Source organism: Loxodonta africana, chromosome 3, assembly GCF_030014295.1.
Source record: "Loxodonta africana isolate mLoxAfr1 chromosome 3, mLoxAfr1.hap2, whole genome shotgun sequence".
In the NCBI taxonomy this organism is placed as follows: domain Eukaryota; kingdom Metazoa; phylum Chordata; class Mammalia; order Proboscidea; family Elephantidae; genus Loxodonta; species Loxodonta africana.
Window position 1 is genome coordinate 166,494,168 of NC_087344.1, and position 19,675 is coordinate 166,513,842.

Here is a 19,675-nt window from a genome sequence, read left to right on the forward strand (position 1 = left end):
ATCCCAAACAGCACAAACAGAGTTGGCCCTGCAGCTTGGGGCACTTCTCCGAGGAGAGGGCCTCTGACAAGTCCCTTACATGTGGTAATTTTGTAAGGGAATGAAAATTCTTATTTTTTCGTTTTGTTTGTTAAGATTTTATCTACTTGTTGCTCTTTTTCTTTTTTTTAGAAGTATGGAACATTTATTATGAAAAGTACAAAAGTAGAGAGGACAGTGTTATGACCCCCCACGTACCCACCACCCAGCTTCAACAATTGACAGCACATGGCCCGTCTTGTTTCCATTCTCCCCACTCCTAGATTATACTGAAGCAGACTGACAAATCCGTATCTGATATCGATAAGGGCCCTGGGAAAGCACCTGAGGGTGCCAAGGCTTGATGGGCCTTTGAGGAGACAAGAGCCCTAGATGAGTGGTCCCTGAGCGCTTGGAGGGGCACTCTTGCCAATGGAGAAGATGACCACAGATGACCTAAGCTGATCTGGGGGGTAAACTGAGTCAGGCACCTTCAGTACAGGACCTGGGGTGATGGAGTATGATCTCAACAAGGTCCTGATCATGGGGTCCACCAAGGATGAACTCATGGCCAGACCTCAGGAAGCCCAATACCCCTTCTAGAAGACCAATGGGAAACCAGCTTTCCCCACCAAAGATATGGCTTGCATTCTCCCTGGGGTACCTGCTCTGATACAAAGTGATGACAGCTTCCTGCCATTTCCTTGGCACAATGACTGAGTCACTTCCTCACGCAAGGGAAAGAGGTGTTTCACTGTGTCTGACTCACGGGCATGAAGATGCCTTTTGAATCAACAAGTAGCAGCCGAGACCTAGCTGCACTGCACTGTGTGACAGGAGCTCACGCGCTTGCTTCCCAGCCTGCTGCAGCACCAGTCGGTGTGAGAGCCAGACGGGCCACGAGACACCAGATGGCACTGCAGCGCTGGGCTCCCACTGCCCCAGAACACTCTCACCTTCACCAGGGACTAGGATAATAACAGCGAATGCCCAGCATGTGCGCTCCATTCGCCATGAACAGTCCCACGTGCTCTCCTGACAAGCCTGCGAGGGAGCTACCACTGTGTGCCCCAACCTGCAGCTGAGGAAACTGAGGCCCTGAGAGGTCAAGGAACTTGTCTACCCAGTACTGAGTGATGATGAGCCGGGTTCTGAACCGGATCATCTGATTCCACCACCACCCACACTGCCTCTGGTAACAAGGCTGGGCTGCCTTCATCACCCTGCTTGCTCTAATTGTGGGGTCAGGAAGTTTCACCACTAATCTCCACACCTGGGCCTTTAGAGCTTACAGAGACCCCGCTTCTCTTTTCTAACAGTTAACGCACACCCTTGATCCTGTGGCCACTATGGCCCATAGGGCAGGACCATTTGATAGTCTAGACCCCAGAGGTGACCAAGTGGAAGGCAGGTGTCCAAAGCCACTGCACAGCTCAGGTTGTGCTGCACCCACCCCCAGAAGATTGGTAAAAGAGCTGAGAGGCCAGGTTGTTGGAAGGGACATCTGTGTAGAAGATAGGTAGGCGGTTAGCTAGGTGGGTAGGTAGGTAGGTAGGTAGGTGGGTAGATATAAAGACAAGAATGTTGTTGTTATATTGTTAGTTGCCATCAAGTTGATCCCAACTCATAATGACCCACGCGTGCAGAGAATAACTGCTCCATAGGGTTTTCATGGCTCTGACCTTCCAGGCACTCCTGGGTGGGTTCGAACAGCCAACCTTTTGGCCAGTAGTGAAGTGTTTTAACTGTTTGCACCATGCAGGGACTTGAAATCTAAATCTAGATATCCCTCCCCCTTTTCTTCCTACTGTCCATGGAGCTCAGCGCGCTCCTGGTGCCACCACCACCCTTGCCCCAGCCTCAACACTTTCTCAGAGTGCTGAGCTGGGAACCCCCAGATTCTAGCAAGCTGTCTCCCTCTGCCCTTGCCCCCTCTTAGCCTTGCCCCTACAGTCTGCATAAGGGACCACCAGGCCTGAGCCCTCATGTCCCAGGTCCCTGTCTAGTCCAGTCCAGACACTGCTGGGTCACCCCTCTTCATCTGTACTTCATTCCCAGATGGCTGGGTCTGTCCCCTACTCGGACTCAGGCCTCCACGCCCCCCTCCCCACAACTCTTTGCACCCTGCTAACAGGAGCCCTGATGGCATAATGGTTAAGAGTTCAGCTTCTAACCAAAAGGTCAGCAGTTCAATCCACCAGCCGCTCCTTGGAAACCCTACGGAGCAGTTCTACTCTGTCCTACAGGGTCACTATGAGTCGGAATCAGCTCGACAGCCACAGGTTTGGTTTTCTGGTTTTATAACAATGCTGGCAAAGTTCACCTTCCACTCCTGACCCCTAGCTTCCCCTCAGCAGTGCCCCTGCCCACTCATTCCCCCGATCTCTTACAGAACTATTTCACACTAGCTCCTCCTCAAACTTCCAACCCCACCTTCGCCATTCTTACTCCCAGCTGATGACCTTGCTTCCTACTTCACCGAGAAAAATGATGCAATGAGAAGAGAACCCCACAGACCATCCTTGCCACAGCTTCTCCTCTACCGGCGTCTGTGCCCATGGACTTGACCTCCTGAGACTCTGGGGAACCGTCAGTGCTCCTCGCTAGGACCAACTCCCCCACTTAGATGCTGAATTCTTTTGTTGATTTAAGGACTTTGGTCCCCTCCTCTCGTAAATCATCAACTTCCCCCTCTTTTGTGGATTATTATTTTTTGAAGTGTACAATTCAACGGTTTTTAGCATATTCTCAGAGCACATTTTCATCACCCCAAAAAGAAACCTCATCACCATTAACAGTCACTTCACATCTATCCCCCAACCTCTCCTCAGCCCTAAGCAACCACTAATCTTTCTGTCTCTGTGGATTTGCCTCTTCTGGACATTTTATATAAATGGAATCATACAATATGTGGTGTTTTGTGACTTGTTTCTTTCACTCAATATAATGTTTGCAAAGTTCATCCACGTTGCAGCAGGTATCAGGCCTTTATTCCTTGTTATGTCTGAATAGTATTGCATTGTATGGCTATCGAACTAACTAAAACCACCAACTGCTCTAACCGGTTGCAGTCAAGTAGACTCCAACTCATGGCTACCCTATAGGACAGAGTAGAACTGCCTCACAGGGTTTCCAAGGAGCAGCTGGTAGACTCGAACTGCCGGCCTTTTGGTTAGCATTTGTAGCTCTTAACCACTGCGCCACCCATATTTTTTTCATTCATCGGTTGGCATTTGATTGTTTCTCTTTTTTGGCTATTATGAACAATGCTGCTATAAACATTCATTAGAGTTATTTTCAATCTTTTGTTATCAAAACAAATGCTTGTGTGGGAGTACAAGTGTAGGATAAATACCTAGGAGTGGAATTGCTGGGCTGAAGGACATGAACAGTTATAATTTTGATAAACATTCCCTGAAAGTTTTGGTGGTTAGAAAAATCCATCATAATCCGCCATTTTATGTTGACCAAATCACTTGGTTAATTGCCTGGTACCCCAGGCTGACCTGGGTTTTTAACTGGATGGAAAGAAAGTAATCAGGAGGGAAACTACCCAAGAAGTTCACTAGCTATCAACATGAGTTACTGGTCCATCGAAGGTGCTAGTGGGTCACCATGTTATCCTGGTCACATTGTATTCATCATATCCAGTAGCTGTCTGCTTGAAGACATGAACCAAAAGTCCAAGTCCTATGGCCTGGATTATTTCTGACGCTGGAAGACTTTCTAGGAGGTAGAACCTTTCAGGTCATTCAGTATAATTCAGGAGAGACTCGGCCCCTCCTGGATAGGTTCTGAGATGCCCTGGCCAAAAATCTACTTGCACTTTGCCAGGGCTGCCAAATGGCACAACCCCTGGGAAGCCATTCACATTGTAGTCTATGAATGGAGCAGTGCACAGCCTGGACAACTGTGTGCAGTGATCCTGGCTCTCTATAACACCATTCTAGGGCAAGAACTTGAAATGGCTCCCCACAAAAAAACAAACCTGTTGCCATCAAGTCAATTTCAACTCATAGCAACCCTATAAAACAGAGAACTGCCCCATATGGTTTCTAAGGAGCGGCTGGTGGACTCGACCTTTTGGTTAGCAGCCATAGCTCGCCATAGCTCTTAACCACTGGGCCACCTCATTTCACCCCAATCCTGTACTGAAACAGTCATAGCTCTGCACTAGTAGTGTGTATAGACTGTCAGGCAATTTTTGAGTGAGTCCGCCCTCAAAGCAGATGACTTGGAGGGGTTTGTAATTTGGAGCCTCACCCCAGCCATCACCACTGACTAGCCTTACCTGCCTTGAGCAAATTGGCACAGGCTGTGAAGGGCCCTTGCTGGAGCAGTTTAGCTTCTGAGGCCCTCTTGGACTCCTCTTTCTGCTCAACACATACCTCCATGGGGAGCTGCCCCCATGGAGCTGGTCAGTGGCAAGGTCTCAAGATGGGCCCCCAGGCTCTACTCAGACCTGAAACTTCCAAGGCTTGGTTGGGCCAGAGGCTGCACCATGCTGGTCATTGGTGACTTGGCTCCTCTAGGGCCCTCCAGGTTTGATCTTTAAAACTTCACCTCATGAAGACTCCGACCTCTACAAATGCTCAGGTAGAATCATTCTGTGTTTCCTGAACATCCAAGAACAATTTTGGAAAGGAGCGCCCCCTGTTGTTCAAAGGGCGTATCGATCATTTTGTATCTGATTTGCCACAGGGTCGCTGTGAGTCCATATCGACTCAGGGCAACAGGTTTGGTTTTTGGTTGATTGGCAAAAATTGATGTCTGACAAATGTGGGGCAACTAAGACTCTCATATACAAAAGGGGGGAGCGTTAGTAAGTACGACCACTTTGGAGAGCAATTTGGCCAACGTCTAGTGAAATTGAAGCTACGCATACCCTTTGACATAGCAGTTCCGCCCCTACATATATGCCTAGAGAAGCGCGTGCACGTGAACACCTGTGCAAGAATGATTGCGGCGCATTATTAGCAATAGTGAAAAAAGTGGAAATAAAGGATCATCAACTAAAACATGGATACATACATTTTAGTTTAGTCCTTCAATGGAATACGAGATGCACTACAGCTATGCATACTAGTATGGGAAGTCCCAAAACAGTGCTGAGCAAAACTAGAAGCAAATCGCAGAAGGATACGTATAATGTGATGCCATTTACATAAAGTTTAAAAGGATGAGCAAATGCTGTACATTGCTTATGCACGCCCATATATGAACAAGTTTTTTTTTTCTTTTACTGTGCTTTAAGTGCAAGTTTACAATTCAAGTCAGTTTCTCAAACAAAAACTTTTACACACATTGTAATGTGACCCTAGTTGTTTTCCCTTACAACGTGACAGCACACTCCTCTCCACTCTGTTGATTCATAATTTTAAGGAGAAAAACAAACAAAGCCAGTTGCTTGCCAGTTGACCTGACTCATGGCGACCCCACATGTGTGGGTAGAGCTGTGCTCCACAAGGTTTTCGATGGCTGGTTTTTCAGAAGTAGATCACCAAGCCTTTCTTCTGAGGTGCCCCTGGGTGGACTGTACTGCAAGTTTTAATGCCTTAGCAGGACAAACCCCAAATTCAGCATAGTGCTTATCTTTGGGGAGGGAAGGCAATGAGATCAGGGAGGGCTACACAGGCACTTAAACCGTACCTGTAATATTTTATTTCCTAAGGATATTGGTGGAAACCCTGGTGGCATAGTGGTTAAGTGCTATAGCTGCTAACCAAAAGGCTGGCAGTTTGAATCCACCAGGTGCTCCTTGGAAACTCTCTGGGGCAGTTCTACTCTGTCCTGCAGGGCTGCTATGAGTCGGAATCGACTCAAAGGCAACATTTTTTTTGTTTTTTTAAGGATATCGGTTGTATTATTACCTTTGTTTTTACAGCCTGAAATATCTTTTTCAAAACTAAAAAGAAGTTTTAAAGAGTGTTTGAATCAAGTGGGGAGCAATGCTGTGTATGCTGGGACCAGAAGCCAATCCCAGCAAATCTGTCCCATTTCCTCCTGGAGTTCCATGACCCGGACTCAATACCACCAAGGAGCCCATCTGGAGACCTTTGTGAATCTCCACACTTACGGACGAAACCAGAGCATATAAACTCCTCATAAAGTGAATAACTGAAAAACTCAAGCGAACACATTCAACTGATTATGAAATCTAGAAATATAGTTGAAGCCATTCATAAAAACAGTTGGCTTCCTTTTCACGGCCATTTTCCCCCCAAAGAAACCAGGCTTGTATTTTTTTCTTCTTAACAACCGGGCCAGTCACATAGCCAGGGATTCACATTCATGCCTGAGGAAATTCACTAAGTGCTTCATCAAGGGGGCCTTTGTGGCTGTTCCCGCAGAAAGCTCTGATGTTATATCCAAGAAAGCCTGGGGTCGGTGTACGGACCGTCTGGTGACCGGAGAGTCTGTGCCACCCCGCCCCCCACCACAAACATCACAGCAGCAGAGCAGGGGAGAAGGGAGGGAATGGGGGTTTTAAGCCCCAGTGGAGCTATACTCTTTTTTTTTCCCCCTTTTTTAATTTTTATTGTGCTTTAAGTGAAAGTTTACAAATCAAGTCAGTCTCTCATATAAAAATCTATATACACCTTGCTATATACTCCCAGTTGCTCTCCCTCTAATGAGAGAGCACTCCTTCTCTCCACCCTCTAATTCCATGTCCATTCAGCCAGCTTCTGTCCCCCTCTGCCCTCTCATCTCCCCTCCAGACAGGAGCTGCGCACATAGTCTCATGTGTCTACTTGCTCCAAGAAGCTCACTCCTCACCAGTATCACTTTCTTTCTATAGTCCAGTCCAATTCCTGTCTGAAGAGTTGGCTTCGGGAATGGTTCCTGTCTTGGGTTAACAGAAGGTCTGGGGACCATGACCTCCGGGGTCCTTCTAGTCTCAGTCAAACCATTAAGTCTGGTCTTTTTACAAGAATTTGGGGTCTGCATCCCACTGCTCTACTGCTCCCTCAGGGGTTCTCTGTTGTGTTCCCTGTCAGGGCAGTCATCGGTTGTAGCCGGGCACCATCTAGTTCTTCCGGTCTCAGGCTAATGTAGTCTCTGGTTTATGTGGCCCTTTCTGTCTCTTGGGCTCATAATTACCTTGTGTCTTTGGTGTTTTTCATTCTCCTTTGCTCCAGGTGGGTTGAGACCCATTGATGCATCTTAAATGGCCACTTGCTAGTGTTTAAGACCCCATACTGGAGCTATACTCTTCTCCCAGTGTCATCTGGTATGAAATTTCTGTGTGTTTGCATGCGTGCATGGGTGGGTGTGTGTGTGTGTGTCCGTGAGTACGTGTGCAAGATGGTACCACTGAGCAGTGGGGGCCAATGTGAGGGCCTCGAGCTGGCCTGGCCCAGCACTGACCTAAGACCAGGGACTGGTGTCTCCCTAGGCCCCTGCTGGTTGCTTATTGATCAGCTGGCATGTTGGAGGTGGACTTTCCAGCCTGGCCCGCCGAGGTGACTCAGGTACATTGCTTGGAGCACCTTGAAAGGCATGCCAGTCTGCATTTGAAATTCTCTTATTCCTCAATGGACTGGCTCATGCCAGCTGGGTCCAGTGGTCTGGGGGGTCACAGAGAGGCAAGGCCACATGTTGGAGCAAGACCACCTTTAGGAAACCTGGATATTCATCTCAAGACACCTGTGCCTCAGCTGCAAGCTCTGGATGGGACTGTGACCTAGCTCTGTCCCCCTCCCTGGACTACTGAGAGAGTTAAATGAGAGGAGATGCGAAAGGCCTTGAAAAGGATGAAATCACTCTCCATGTAATTTATTATCTTTAATAAAATAGTAACCTCGTTCCCCCGATTTGGGTCTGAACTGGGGTTCCCAGGGGAGCTCTTGTCTCTTAGGCATCTTCTCTCCGTTTCTGCTGTGATGGATCCACCCAAGGAAGCCCCCCACTTCTCTCTCCCCACTACCCCAGCCACACTGACTTCCCACCCTTGCCTTATAGGCCCAGGGCTTCCCACCTCCACGCTCTTGCCCAGCTGGCTCCCTTTAATTGCAATGGCCTAGTGCAATCCTACCTGTTCCCTAAGGCTCATCTTAGATGTCACCTCCTCCCTGAAGCTTTTTCTGATTTCACCCAAATTGATGCATTGTCCCTCTCCTTGGATCCTTGAGGGCAGGGCATCCCTCTGAGACCTGATACGATGCCCAACACAAGGTACCACTGCTCAGTGTGCATTAAACTGCGTGCAGTTGACCAGGCCCAGGGGAGCGGTCATTGTCTCCCGGCATGCGGGAGCCCAGACTCTTACCTTGGGAGTGAACATGTGAAGGATGCCATCGACAGCCCCTCGCAGCAGTAGCCCCCGGACCAGGAAGCAGGCCAGTACCACGTAGGGGAAGAGGGAGCTAAAATACATCACCTGCAGAGAGGACAGGGACTCATAGAGGGCAGAGCCCCTCCTCCATCCACAGCTGAGGCACACGAGCCTCCTCTGAAGGCAGCACAAGGCAGAGCCCTAACGCTCCTGGGCATGAGGCCAAACCACCGCACGCCTGGCTTTGAGCAGAGGGGGAGGCAGGATCAGGACCAAGCTGGAGTCCGCATGGGCTGTACCTGGGCTTGTTTTCTCCCTTCAAGCGCTGGCAGGGCCAGGCCAGGCATCCCCCCCACACTCCAGGGCCACCAAGAGCCAAGAGAGCCCTTTGTTCTCCCCTCTTCATTTTTCCATGCTTCATGTCTGCTCTTCTCTCCCTGCCTCCAGCGGACCCCCTAAGCATCTCCCTGTCCTCAGAACTCCTTTGACACAAGATCTGTGGGAGGTTCGATAGGTAGGTCCCAAGCAAAAAACATCAGGAGAAGGTCCTAGCTTCCTGTGTGCTCTTTTTCAGCAGGGACCATGTGCATCTTTTGCATATTTCCATATCCCCATGTGCCTGGTGGAAGAGCCTCACACAAAGGACAGGCTCACAAAATGTCTGCTGAGGTGAAACAAAGTAACAGGAGAGCTGCTGGGGCAGGATGGTGGAGAGGTTAAGAGCCTGTATATCTGGAGCTAGACTATCTGAGCTCTGATCCTGGCTCTACCATTTACTAACCATGTGACCTGGGCTAATTACTTAACCTCAATGTGCCTCTATTTCCTCACCTACAAAATGGGTATAATGATTCCTAACTCATAAGGCTGTTATAGACCATATGCATTCATACATGTGGCAGTGCCTAATAAGTGCCATGAAGTGTCAGCTGCTATTCGGGACTTTGGAGAGGGAAGAGGCCGGTGCCTGGGACCACTCTACCTTTCTGGGTAACTTAGCTTCATTCCTCCTCAAGTCTGGTTAAGGACCCTGGAGGCTCAGACAGACGGCCAGGGTTCTAGTTTCAGCTCTGAGACTGACTGGCTGTGTGACCTTAGGCAGGTTGCTGTCCCTCTCTGGGCCTCAGTTCCCTCATCTGTAAAATGAATGCATAGGACTACAGGATCTCAAACATTCTTTCCAGCCCTAGCAATTGATGAATAGTGATATGTGACAAATAAGAAGGGCCCCTACTTAAAAGAGGGCTGAGCTGATGGAAAAGGGTGTATGGGGCGTGGCTGGTCTGCACTCTCAGAGACTGGTACAGAGCAGCCCTCCAAACCCCCTTCATGCACAGCACCCACCTGCCCAAGGAGCCCTTCAGTTGTAGCCATGATGAGCTGCTGGTTTTTACCCAAAATTGCTCACAGCAGACTTTTCTAGGGCTTTTGTTTGGGAACCTTGAAGGACCAGGATCTAGATGGATATCCCTGGGCCAATGCTTCTAGTTTTCCTTCTCTTTAATGCCTTCAGAGTAGGCCTGAGGTTCCTGAGTGCGGAGGCAGCTGGCGGGCAGGGCAGTGATGTCCCCGCATCGCCACTCCTGATGGGCCGTCCACGGGGAACAACGCTGCGACAGTGATGTTCCCACCCCCTCCTCTGTCATCACCCTGAGCCACTCCAGAGCCGGAGCCCACCCTAAGGACCCCGCACGGGGCCACCCAGGATTCTTAGCCCTCTCTTTGGGTCTGGGTGCCCCCCACTCACCTTCCCTGAGGACTGGATGCCCTTGACGACGGCCATGCCCACAAGGCTCCAGGCCACGAGGAGGCAGAGGGTCATCTTCCAGTTGAGGCCCCCGCTCTCCGAGATGGAGTTGGAGATGTCCAAGGCCTCCCGGTACCAGAAGTAGGTGGTGGCTGAGCTCTTTTCACACTCAGCCTCCACCACTGAAATGCAGCAAAGACCACAGGGCCTCAGTGGCCGAGATCTGTGGGGTCACCTCCTCTGCTGGACCGCCACCAGGGCAGCAAGAGGGTGACAAGATGGCTGACGGTGGACAGCAGGGAGGGGCTGTGCTTGTTCTGGGTTAGCCAGGATCTGGCAGAACCTGAAGACTCCCGAATCCTAGTGGGGCCTGGGAGGTGTCAGGACACACTGACCTGGCTGAATTCCCACCCAGGCCCCCCTCCAGCCCACCTCCACCCGTGGAGGGCAGGAAGGGTTAGGATGAACCGGCCTAACGTTGTTTGGGAAAGGTCCCAATCTGGGACCTGGGGATCTGGATTCTCATCCCAGACCTTTGGTTAAATGGGTGGTGTGACTATGCGAAAGTCACCCTGGGCCTCAGTTTTCCCATCTGTGAGGTGGGATAATAATCCAGCCTTTATAGGACAGGCAGGCAGATTAGATTGTTCCGGGTTAGGATGGCGTTAGAGTTACACAGCACAGATGATAACAGTTAAATGCAAATCACTCATTATTTTACTCAATGTCCATAAGAATTCTGTTGGGATAGGCCAGTAAGAGATCATCCTCACTGGGGAAGAGGAAAGGAGGTTCAGAAACATTAACTGACTTATCCAGGGTGGCACAGCAAGTCAGTGAACTCCCAAATCTGTGCCCTAAATCTCTTATACTCCTTCAGGGGACAGAGCTGGCTGGGATCCCCAACGGGGTCCCTCATGGGTCTCATACTTGCCTGCCACGGTCCCATTCCTGACAACGGGACATTCGCTCCAGGGCAGTGGGTACTGGAAGGACTTGAAGAAATAGAAGATGCTCCACCCGATGATCACATTGTAATACAGCCCGACAAAGAGGCAGACCTGAGGGCAGCGGCCAGTGGGTGGGTGAGGAGGCTGCAGGCGGCACCATCTCCCTCCAAAGCTCAGGGCACAGGACCCAACTGCACAGAACCCAGCTGCACGGCCTCCAAGAAGGAAGCTGAGACAAGTCGTGGGCAGCTGAGGGCCTCCCCCCAACACTCCACTCATCTGGTATCCAGGGAACCCACAGGAACTTTCAGATATTAACATTTTCTCCTTTAAGCAACAAACTCTTAACGATGCTAATCCTTTCCTCTTTGAAATTCTTCCCAAATGCTGGAAGCTCTTCCCCAGCTTTCCTGATGACTCAGGATTGCAATTACAGAGAGCCCCCAAGGCTATGGGGGCCTGTACAGCTTTTTGCCCCGGAACAAACAGCCTCAGACTGCAGTGTTTTTGAGGCTTTCTGGATGCTTCTCATTGGTTTCCTATGTCCTCGCTTCTCTCTGGATACTACTCTCTCTTTGCCGCGGTCAGCAGCCTGCCTCTAGAAAGATAACCGTTCTCATTTCTTGCTTCTAAGCTGCTGTAGGCCTGGAAACACAATATCTAACCTTAGTAGGATTTCTTTAAAATAGGCGGGCATGGACTCTGACTGAGGGTGCCAGGGGTTTCTTTGAAAGCAATGCTTTTCCTGTGCAGCGATGTGCTACACCCACTTCGGGCATTGAGAGGTCCCTCCTTCCTATCTCCAGGGGCCTGGCTATATTATGCATCACTGGGATTGCTTGTGAGTGCAAGAGCTGAAGGCCATTTGCTTTAGCAATTTGACCTGAGCCCCTGTGTACAGGGGCAGATGCTCATATGGCAAACCTTATGGGGACTATAGGGGGAGAAGCCACAACCTTTACCTGGGCATGTTCAGTCTAAGGAGAAGATCACACACACACTCCTGCGTATACACGCAGCAGCCTCAGCAGAGGGCTGGATTTGGCTGTGTTGTAGTACCTGGGTGGTGCAGACAGTTAACACACTGGGCTGCTAACCAGAAGACTGGCACTTTGAGTCTAGCCAGAGGCTCCTCGGAAGAAAGACCTGGCACTCTGCTTCCGAAATAGCAGCCATTGGAATCCCCTATGGAGCACAGTTCTGCTCTGACACACTTGGGGTCACCATGATTTGGAGCTGACTCAGTGGCAACTGGTGCTGTTTACACCCGTGCAGAGGTGATGCCCTGGGTCACACAGACCCTCTTTTGCTCTCCGCCTGCTGCCAGGCCTGAGAATTACCAGCCCCTTGCAGAAGAGATTTCCAAGTGTGAGCATGGGTGTCTGCAGGCTCTGCCCGTAAGGGATGCTTGGTTGCCTCACCTACAGCTCTGAGGAGGGCCTCATCTGCAGCCTCCTTGGAAGGGCCAGGACCTTCACAGAGTCCCCCACCTAAGGCCAGTAGGGTCACCCTGTCTCCCATTGTTCCAAAGCTTCACCTGTCCTGGGTTGGCCACAGGGTTCCTGCCTGAGCCTTCTCTCACTCTGCTCACTTGCACAGCAAAATGGTGAGGAGACCTTGAGGCCCAGTACTAAATCGTCTCTTCCTGCTCCACCCACTTACCCAGTTAAAATGCATTTTAACCACGGAAAGAGGAAGAGCCTCCCCTCACAGGTAGCTGGCCGGCTGATCAGGAGATGGTGGTATCTCAGATGGCCCACAGGCCCGCAGAGAACTCTGCTTGACATGTCTCAGGTAGCCCCTCATGAATAAGTCCCAGCTTTTTCTGCCTAGCACCAATATCAAATATGACGTCCTGTTTTTTAAAAAAACCTGTTGCTGTCGAGTCCACTCTGACTCACAGTGACCCTATAGGACAGAGCAGAACTACCCCATGAAGTTTCCGAGGAGCGCCTGGTAGATTTGAACTGCCGACCTTTTGGTTAGCGGCTGTACCTCTTAACCACTACACCACCAGGGTTGGCAGGAAATATGGTGACTGTGGTCCTGGGATACTAGTTGAGGGTCTCCCTCCCTGCCCTTGACCCAGCCCAGGGCCCCGGTCTGTAAACGGTGACCTCCTCCCAGGTATCCAAGAGCAGCCCCTTTGCCTCTCACTTAGCCGGCCCCCAGCAGCCCCCTCAACTCACTATGCAGCTGGAGAAGCCGATGCCCCCCAGGCGGGGGCACACATAGTGCCACACACCGATGCTCCCGCGGCGGATCCTCTGGCCCACAGCCAGCTCTAGGAAGAACAGGGGCATCCCGATAACGATCAGCAGCACCAGGTAGGGCACCAGGTAGGCACCTATGGGGAGAGAGGAGGGGTGCTGGAGAGTAGGCAGGCACACAGCAGCGTGAGGGAGAAGGGGTGTGGCGCATCCTGTATCTCGGCTACATCGCTGACATCCTCAAACCGCTCCAGTCCTTGTGCTCCTTTGTGAATGGCCTGGCTCATTCCTGTCACCCAGGGGCAGATTATCCAATAGGCAAGGTAAGCACAGTGCTTACCTTGCTTACCAGATCATGTGTAGTGACCAATTTCACATTTTTCACCACATCGAAGATTCTGTTTCTAGGTATGGTTGGCATCTGTCTCTCTCCCAACCCCACAGCACCTTCCTCTTTTCAAATTTACATTCCCTGATGAGGTGGATGACTCCATAAGCAAGGTAAGCACGGGCTTACTTGTGCTTACTTACCAATCTGTAGTGAATAATTTCACTACAGATGACCTGGTAAGCAAGGTAAGCACCCTGCTTACCTTACCTAATGGACAATCACTGCTCCTGGTGTGACCCACTACACACTGGCCCATGCAGCCCTCCTCCCCGCAATTCCCTTGACCTGAAACACTAAAGGAGGAATCCATGTGTGGTCGGTGCCTCGCTCTCAAAACGCTAGACTCAAAGACGGACAGACACAACACACATCGAACTGCCTCTCTGGAATCCACATGCAAGTCACACGCAGACAGACACAGTCACCTCATGATGTGGACACCTGATTACACCCCTCCTGCCCACAAACAGCTGACCCAGAGGGAGGGCCCTGCTTGCTTGTCCCCCTCCCCCACACCCAGACACATGGCACAACTTCCCTGAGGAACCAGATGCTGACACAGCAGATTTGGCAGCTCCGGGGAAGCAGACCTTCCTTGGAAGCCCTCCAGGGAGGAGGATCTGACCTGGATGGCCATTAATCTACAGCTAATTAGGAGGAATGGGAGAGAAATTAGCAGCTCAGGAAAGCATAGCCGGGAGGATCATAAAGAGGAGAATGGATCTCACTAAAGATTCCAGATGATAAATTAATCTCGCTGTCCTGGGCCTCACTGCAGACACAATCTCAATTTCAAGTGACAGGGCATTCAGCAGGAGAATTAAAACAACGTCTGGACACAGATGAGTGCCTCCGCTGAGAGCCGGGCCAACAACAACCTAGTCCTATTAGCAGCGCTGGCAGCACAGCCTGCCTGTCTGCCAAACAGTGTCAGGCCAGCCCAGTCACCAGGCCCCAGACTGGTCACCCAGCGCCCCAGACCAAGCCTCACAAGTGGAGTCTCCAGGAGACCACCAGACACATTGCTCCTCCTCCCATAACATAACCTCCCTTGTGCTCCTCAAACGTGTGCCCAATCTGCCAATGAACCGTGGGGATTAGGCAAGCCCGGACACAAGCCTGGGCACTTGTCAACAGTCAGCTGTTCATTGAGGTCTACAGAAGGCACAGACACTACTACAGAACAGCAGGACCCTCAGATTCACACAAGCAGTCGGCGCGTGTGCATACACACACACACAGAGGCACACAACACACACACAGACACACACACAGGCACATATACAGATCCCCCCCACACACACACACACATGACCCACAAAGCACATACGGGCTGAGGGTCACAGAAAAGGAGGGGTTGGGGTCCAATGGAGCTAATCAGAAAAGGCTTCTCAGGGAAGCGAACCACCAAACCTAAGTACAAGAGCATCTAACCCATTAAACACACACATGGACACAGTCCATCTAAATTCAACTCGTCACCAGCAAATAGCCTCATCATAGTGCCCATCGGAGGGAGGGTCTGAATGACCACACCCTTAGACTCCTGGTCTGTCTAGCTCAGTCTCTTATCCTGGGCATGGGGACATGGAAGAGGACAGATGTGATTTGCTGCAGGAGGCAAAGAGATACGGCCTTGCTAATTTTGTATTTTGCCCTCGTGTCCTTGGACAGGCCATGATGTGTAGGGAGATGGGTGTTGGGTATCAGCGGAACAGGCTGGTATCCTCTATGGGTGCTTCTCTCCTCTCCCCAAACGAACAGAGCAAGAGTCCAGGTGAGTGCCGTCCAAAGAGCCACCCTGTAGCAAAGACCAGAAGTCGACCTCCTGCCATCAGGCCCTGTGTGCCCCAGCCAGGCCCAGGGCACTGACGTGGCTGCAGGCCTCTCTGCCATGCCAGGGTCCAGCTAACCAGAGAGCTCTGGGGGCCGCCATCTGGGTGAGCAGAATCCTTGTTTAATCAGAGGTACTCTCATATTAACCCTTGTTGAAATCATTTGGCGACACAACTTGGGGAGCCAAGTGAATTTCCATTGATGTTTCAGTGGCCCGCAGGAGCCTCAGGTCATCAGTTTGAACAGGTAGGAGCACTGCTCAGGGGTTCAGGAAATCAGGCAGAATATGACTACAAAGGGATGGGTTCCGAATCTCTGAGGTCCCTGATCTCTAATAGTCTGTGTCTCCGTCTACACTCCGAGCCTCTGGCAAACCCTAGGGTTATTCCTGGGGTTTAGAAGCCGACCTTGATCTCAGCTTGTTTAGATACATATTGAGAAGGAGTTAAGATCCAGACCGTGGAATCTGACCTTTTGGGCTTGAATCCCGGCTCTGCCACTTACTAGCTGTGTGACTTTGGCCAAATTACTTGACCTCTCTGTGCTGCTGTGCTCTCACGGTATAAAGAGGATGAAAATATGAGGTGGCTGATATGTGACCATTTTTGGCTTACAAAAACAGCCACTTCATATGGCTCAAGCCTACACCCACTGCACAGGGTTGTCGCAAAGATTAAATGAGTTACTTACCCATAGTGATCACTCGTTAAACACATGTGCTTCCTCATAAAAATACACAGGGGAAAAAAAAAAAAGGAAACTAAGAGGATGCAAAATAAAGAAACCGTCAGCATCTGGGAGAGCGCAGTGGAGCTGCAGGGTTTAGATCCAGAACTAAGCTTTGCTGTTGAACCTGGGAAGAATTTGTTTTGAAAAGGAGGAGAGTGTTCCTGAATGGAGCTGCGTCTTGGGGAGAGCCTACATGGGGAGACACTCACAGAGCAGGTAAAGGAGGGAGACCAGTTAAAATGGCTCTAAACTATCGAGCATCAGCTCTCGGAACAAACAGCTGCCTCCTTCTTGTGATAATTCACCTCCTTCCAAAAAATACTCAAGACAACTTACTATAAAACCCATAAATTATTGGATGGTTAAAGGCAGAGATAAAAGAGGGATTCAAGGAACCCGAGAGGATGGAGGAATGCCGGCAGGAATAGGGTATGGTCACTCAGAACCCTGCAGCTGATGGCACTGCCCCTCTGGCATTGGCCCTTGGTGGCTGGTGCCATGGAGACTGTCCGGTGACGCTGTGGCTGGCAGACGTTGGCAAGAACACTGCCCTGGCGGGAGGTGTGTGTGGTGTGGAGAAGGACTCTGTGATTCAGCACTAAGTGCAGACAGAACTGATCACCTAAGCCAGAAAGGGCAGCGTAAGAGGTTCCCAGCTGAAGTCCCAAATGCCAGGTGTTATTCAAAGTCATCTTGGGTGCCTCCAAGCTATTCCTAACATCTCACAGGGCATAAAGGAGGCCACGCACTTATACGCATATGTTTGCTTTGGGCTGGACTGGCAACCTTCTCAGTGACCAGGCCATGCTGCGCACAACAAAAGTTCTGATTGGCAGTTACTTATTGAAAGGAAAAAAAAAAAAAAACAGCATGTGGTGAATATACTATTCCATGGTGGAAAGATGGAAGTCTCTGGCCTAATTCAATGGCAAAGACATCAAGACAGCATTCTCACCCCCTGTCATTCAATAGAAACTAGAAAGGAAGAGAAGTCCCCCGGCCAGAATTTGCTGTCAAACTAGGAAGAAAGAATATGAATGATGCTGCATCTTTGGGGAGAGCCTACATGGAGAGAGACCCACAGAGCAAGGAAAGAAGGAGACCTAGTAAAATGCCTGCAAAGCTGGAATGTGGGAATCCCAGGGCACAGGGACTCAGGAGCCAGAAGCTCTCTGCTGACTAAGGTCACCTTTTCAGGACCAGAGGTCTAAACTTGGAAACATTGCTTTCATCCTGTTGGGTTTCTCTTTATTTTATACCCGTTTTCCCCTGGTTTCAGAGCAAGCTGCCTTTGGGAAATTTCAGCCTGCCTTTGAGTTGCTGCGGGGACACGTCCTGGGTGTGTCTACCCACTCTGAGGGCTGGAAGTGCTGGCAGGGATTTGACACCAGAAGCAGGATCCCTGAGGTGGATTAAATAAGGAGGGCAGGGTAAGGCCCCTCTTACTTAGAAGCCAGTAGGTATGGTGGTTAAAGGCTCAGGTTCTGGGGCAAGGCTGTCAGGTATGAACCTGACTTTGTCACTAGCTGTGTGACCTTGAGCAAGTTACCTAATCTCTCTGTGCCTCAATTTTGCAGTCTCTAAGGTAAGGATAATGAGAACTCTTTTCTCATAGGGTTGTTGGGAGGATTCAGTGAGTTAGTATTTGGTTGAACCATCTGAAATTGGTTCTTGGGTTGTTCAAAACTGCTCAAATGTCAGCAGTATTTAGTTTAACCTGCAGGGTAAAGGACCTAGTAAGGAAGTAAGAAAGCCTTTGTCCTTGGCTCTGGAGAAGTAACCCTTGGAGTAATCGAGGTGCCTCAGTCTGGAACTTCCAGGCCACACCTGAGGATTTGTGCTGGCAAGTAGGGACTGACCAGACCAGAAGAGACTTACCTGGGAGGCTGACATGAAATAGCCTGAGGAGGCATGATTTGACCCATCATGCAGGACTGGCCAACTAAAGCCTAGAACACGAAGACTCAGAGAGCTTCCTGGTTGGTGAAGGGAGAGTGATGTGCCCTCTCTGAGACATGGCAAGTCCGCACTGGAAACCTTCCCAGACCTCACCTGTGCATCTCTTTCTTAGCACGATTCTGATTTACTTCTTTTTACTACAAAAAACTGGTAGTCGTAAGTACAATATTTTCCATGAGTTCTGTGAGTTGTTCCAGCAAATTAACAAACCCAAAGACAGTGCCTCGTCACTTACAAGGTCTGCTCTAGCCCCCATGACTAGAAACAGAGAAAAAGAGTGCTGTGTTGGCAGCTGGTGTCAGAAATGATGGAGAAATGGAAAAGCGGGGATATGACCGATCTCTGCCTTCTGGGAACTGGTTTTATGCTGATTTTCATCCATGAAGCTACTGCTGTGAACTTAATATCCATGAAGTGTTTAGAACAGTGCCAGTCACCTAGCAAGCTTTCAATATTAGTGGCCAACATTTGCCCTTTACTGTGTGTCAGGTACTGTGGGAAGCATTTCACATGTAAAGTTACTTAATCCTCCCAACTATCTGTGAGGCAGGAACTGCTACTACCCCATTTTACAGGTGAGGCACAGAGAGGTTAAGTAACTGGTACAAGGTCCCAGAGCTGACTGGCTGGGATAGGATTTGAACCCAGGCAGTTTGGGGCCAGAGCCCACATCCTTATCATCATGCTGTGCAGCCTCTGGAGAGCTACTAGCCATCATCACAGCTATTTCTGGGGAGTCTTACTCTGGAGTTCTGAACACCAACCTACAAGGGCCCCAGTTCTGCCTCAGCACTGGATGTTCCTTTGCAGCCCTCAGCCCCCCTTTTGCTGCCTCTTACCTCCTCCGTTTTTCTGGCACAGATAGGGGAACCTCCAGATGTTGCCAAGGCCCACCGAGAAGCCAATCTGGGCGAGGATATACTGCAGCTTGCTGTTCCAGGCGGGCCGGTCCTCTGTGTCCAGCTCCTCCTCTGCTGCCTTCTGCTTGCCACCTGCCTCGCCAGCCACATTCAGGACGCTCTCCTTGTAGTCCACTGGCTCCTCAAGGGCCAGCAAGTCGGCCACCGACTCTGTGACATGCTCGCTGCTGTGCTCACGCTGGGTCACCTTGCTGTTCTTCGGCATGGGTGCCACCTGGGCCACACAGCCCTGCTCCCGAGCACACAGAGAAGGTGGGGCTCAGCTGTTGTCAGCTGCTTCTCATCCAGGGACCTGTGGACCCAGGTGAAGAGGAGAGAATGAGCTGGCCGCACCAGGGAGGTGAGGAGCCCAAGCGGACACAACCCAGATCAACTCCCTGTCACGCACTTTGAGGCTGGCAGCGACCCAGGTGAATTTCAGGCTACTTTTTTTTTTTTTTTTCATTACAGGTCGAGCTTGCCTTCCCTCCCATCGGGGCGAGGAGCTGAGGAGCTCAAGATCTACAAACTCAGTGTTCCCACAGGCCTTACCTAAGCATCATTAGAAAGGTAAACCTAATGGCACAAAACCATACACCAAACCCAAATCAGGAGTGATTTATTACTGATATTTTTCTCTTTCATTACTACACGTCCTAGA

At 50.4% G+C, this 19,675-nt stretch overlaps 1 protein-coding gene across 1 annotated transcript in view; it reads right to left on the minus strand.

The window, feature by feature from the left end:
• The window catches only part of SLC6A17 (solute carrier family 6 member 17), a 51,353-nt gene that overhangs the window by 10,846 nt on the left and 20,832 nt on the right, over positions 1-19,675 (minus strand). The window contains exons 2-6 of the mRNA XM_064282427.1: positions 18,955-19,327; positions 13,180-13,337; positions 10,975-11,101; positions 10,041-10,222; positions 8,288-8,398 (exon numbers count right to left, since the gene is read on the minus strand). Coding sequence (XP_064138497.1) covers positions 8,288-8,398; positions 10,041-10,222; positions 10,975-11,101; positions 13,180-13,337; positions 18,955-19,240 — 864 coding nt within the window. The 5' untranslated portion in view covers positions 19,241-19,327. The remainder of the gene's footprint in view (positions 1-8,287; positions 8,399-10,040; positions 10,223-10,974; positions 11,102-13,179; positions 13,338-18,954; positions 19,328-19,675) is intronic.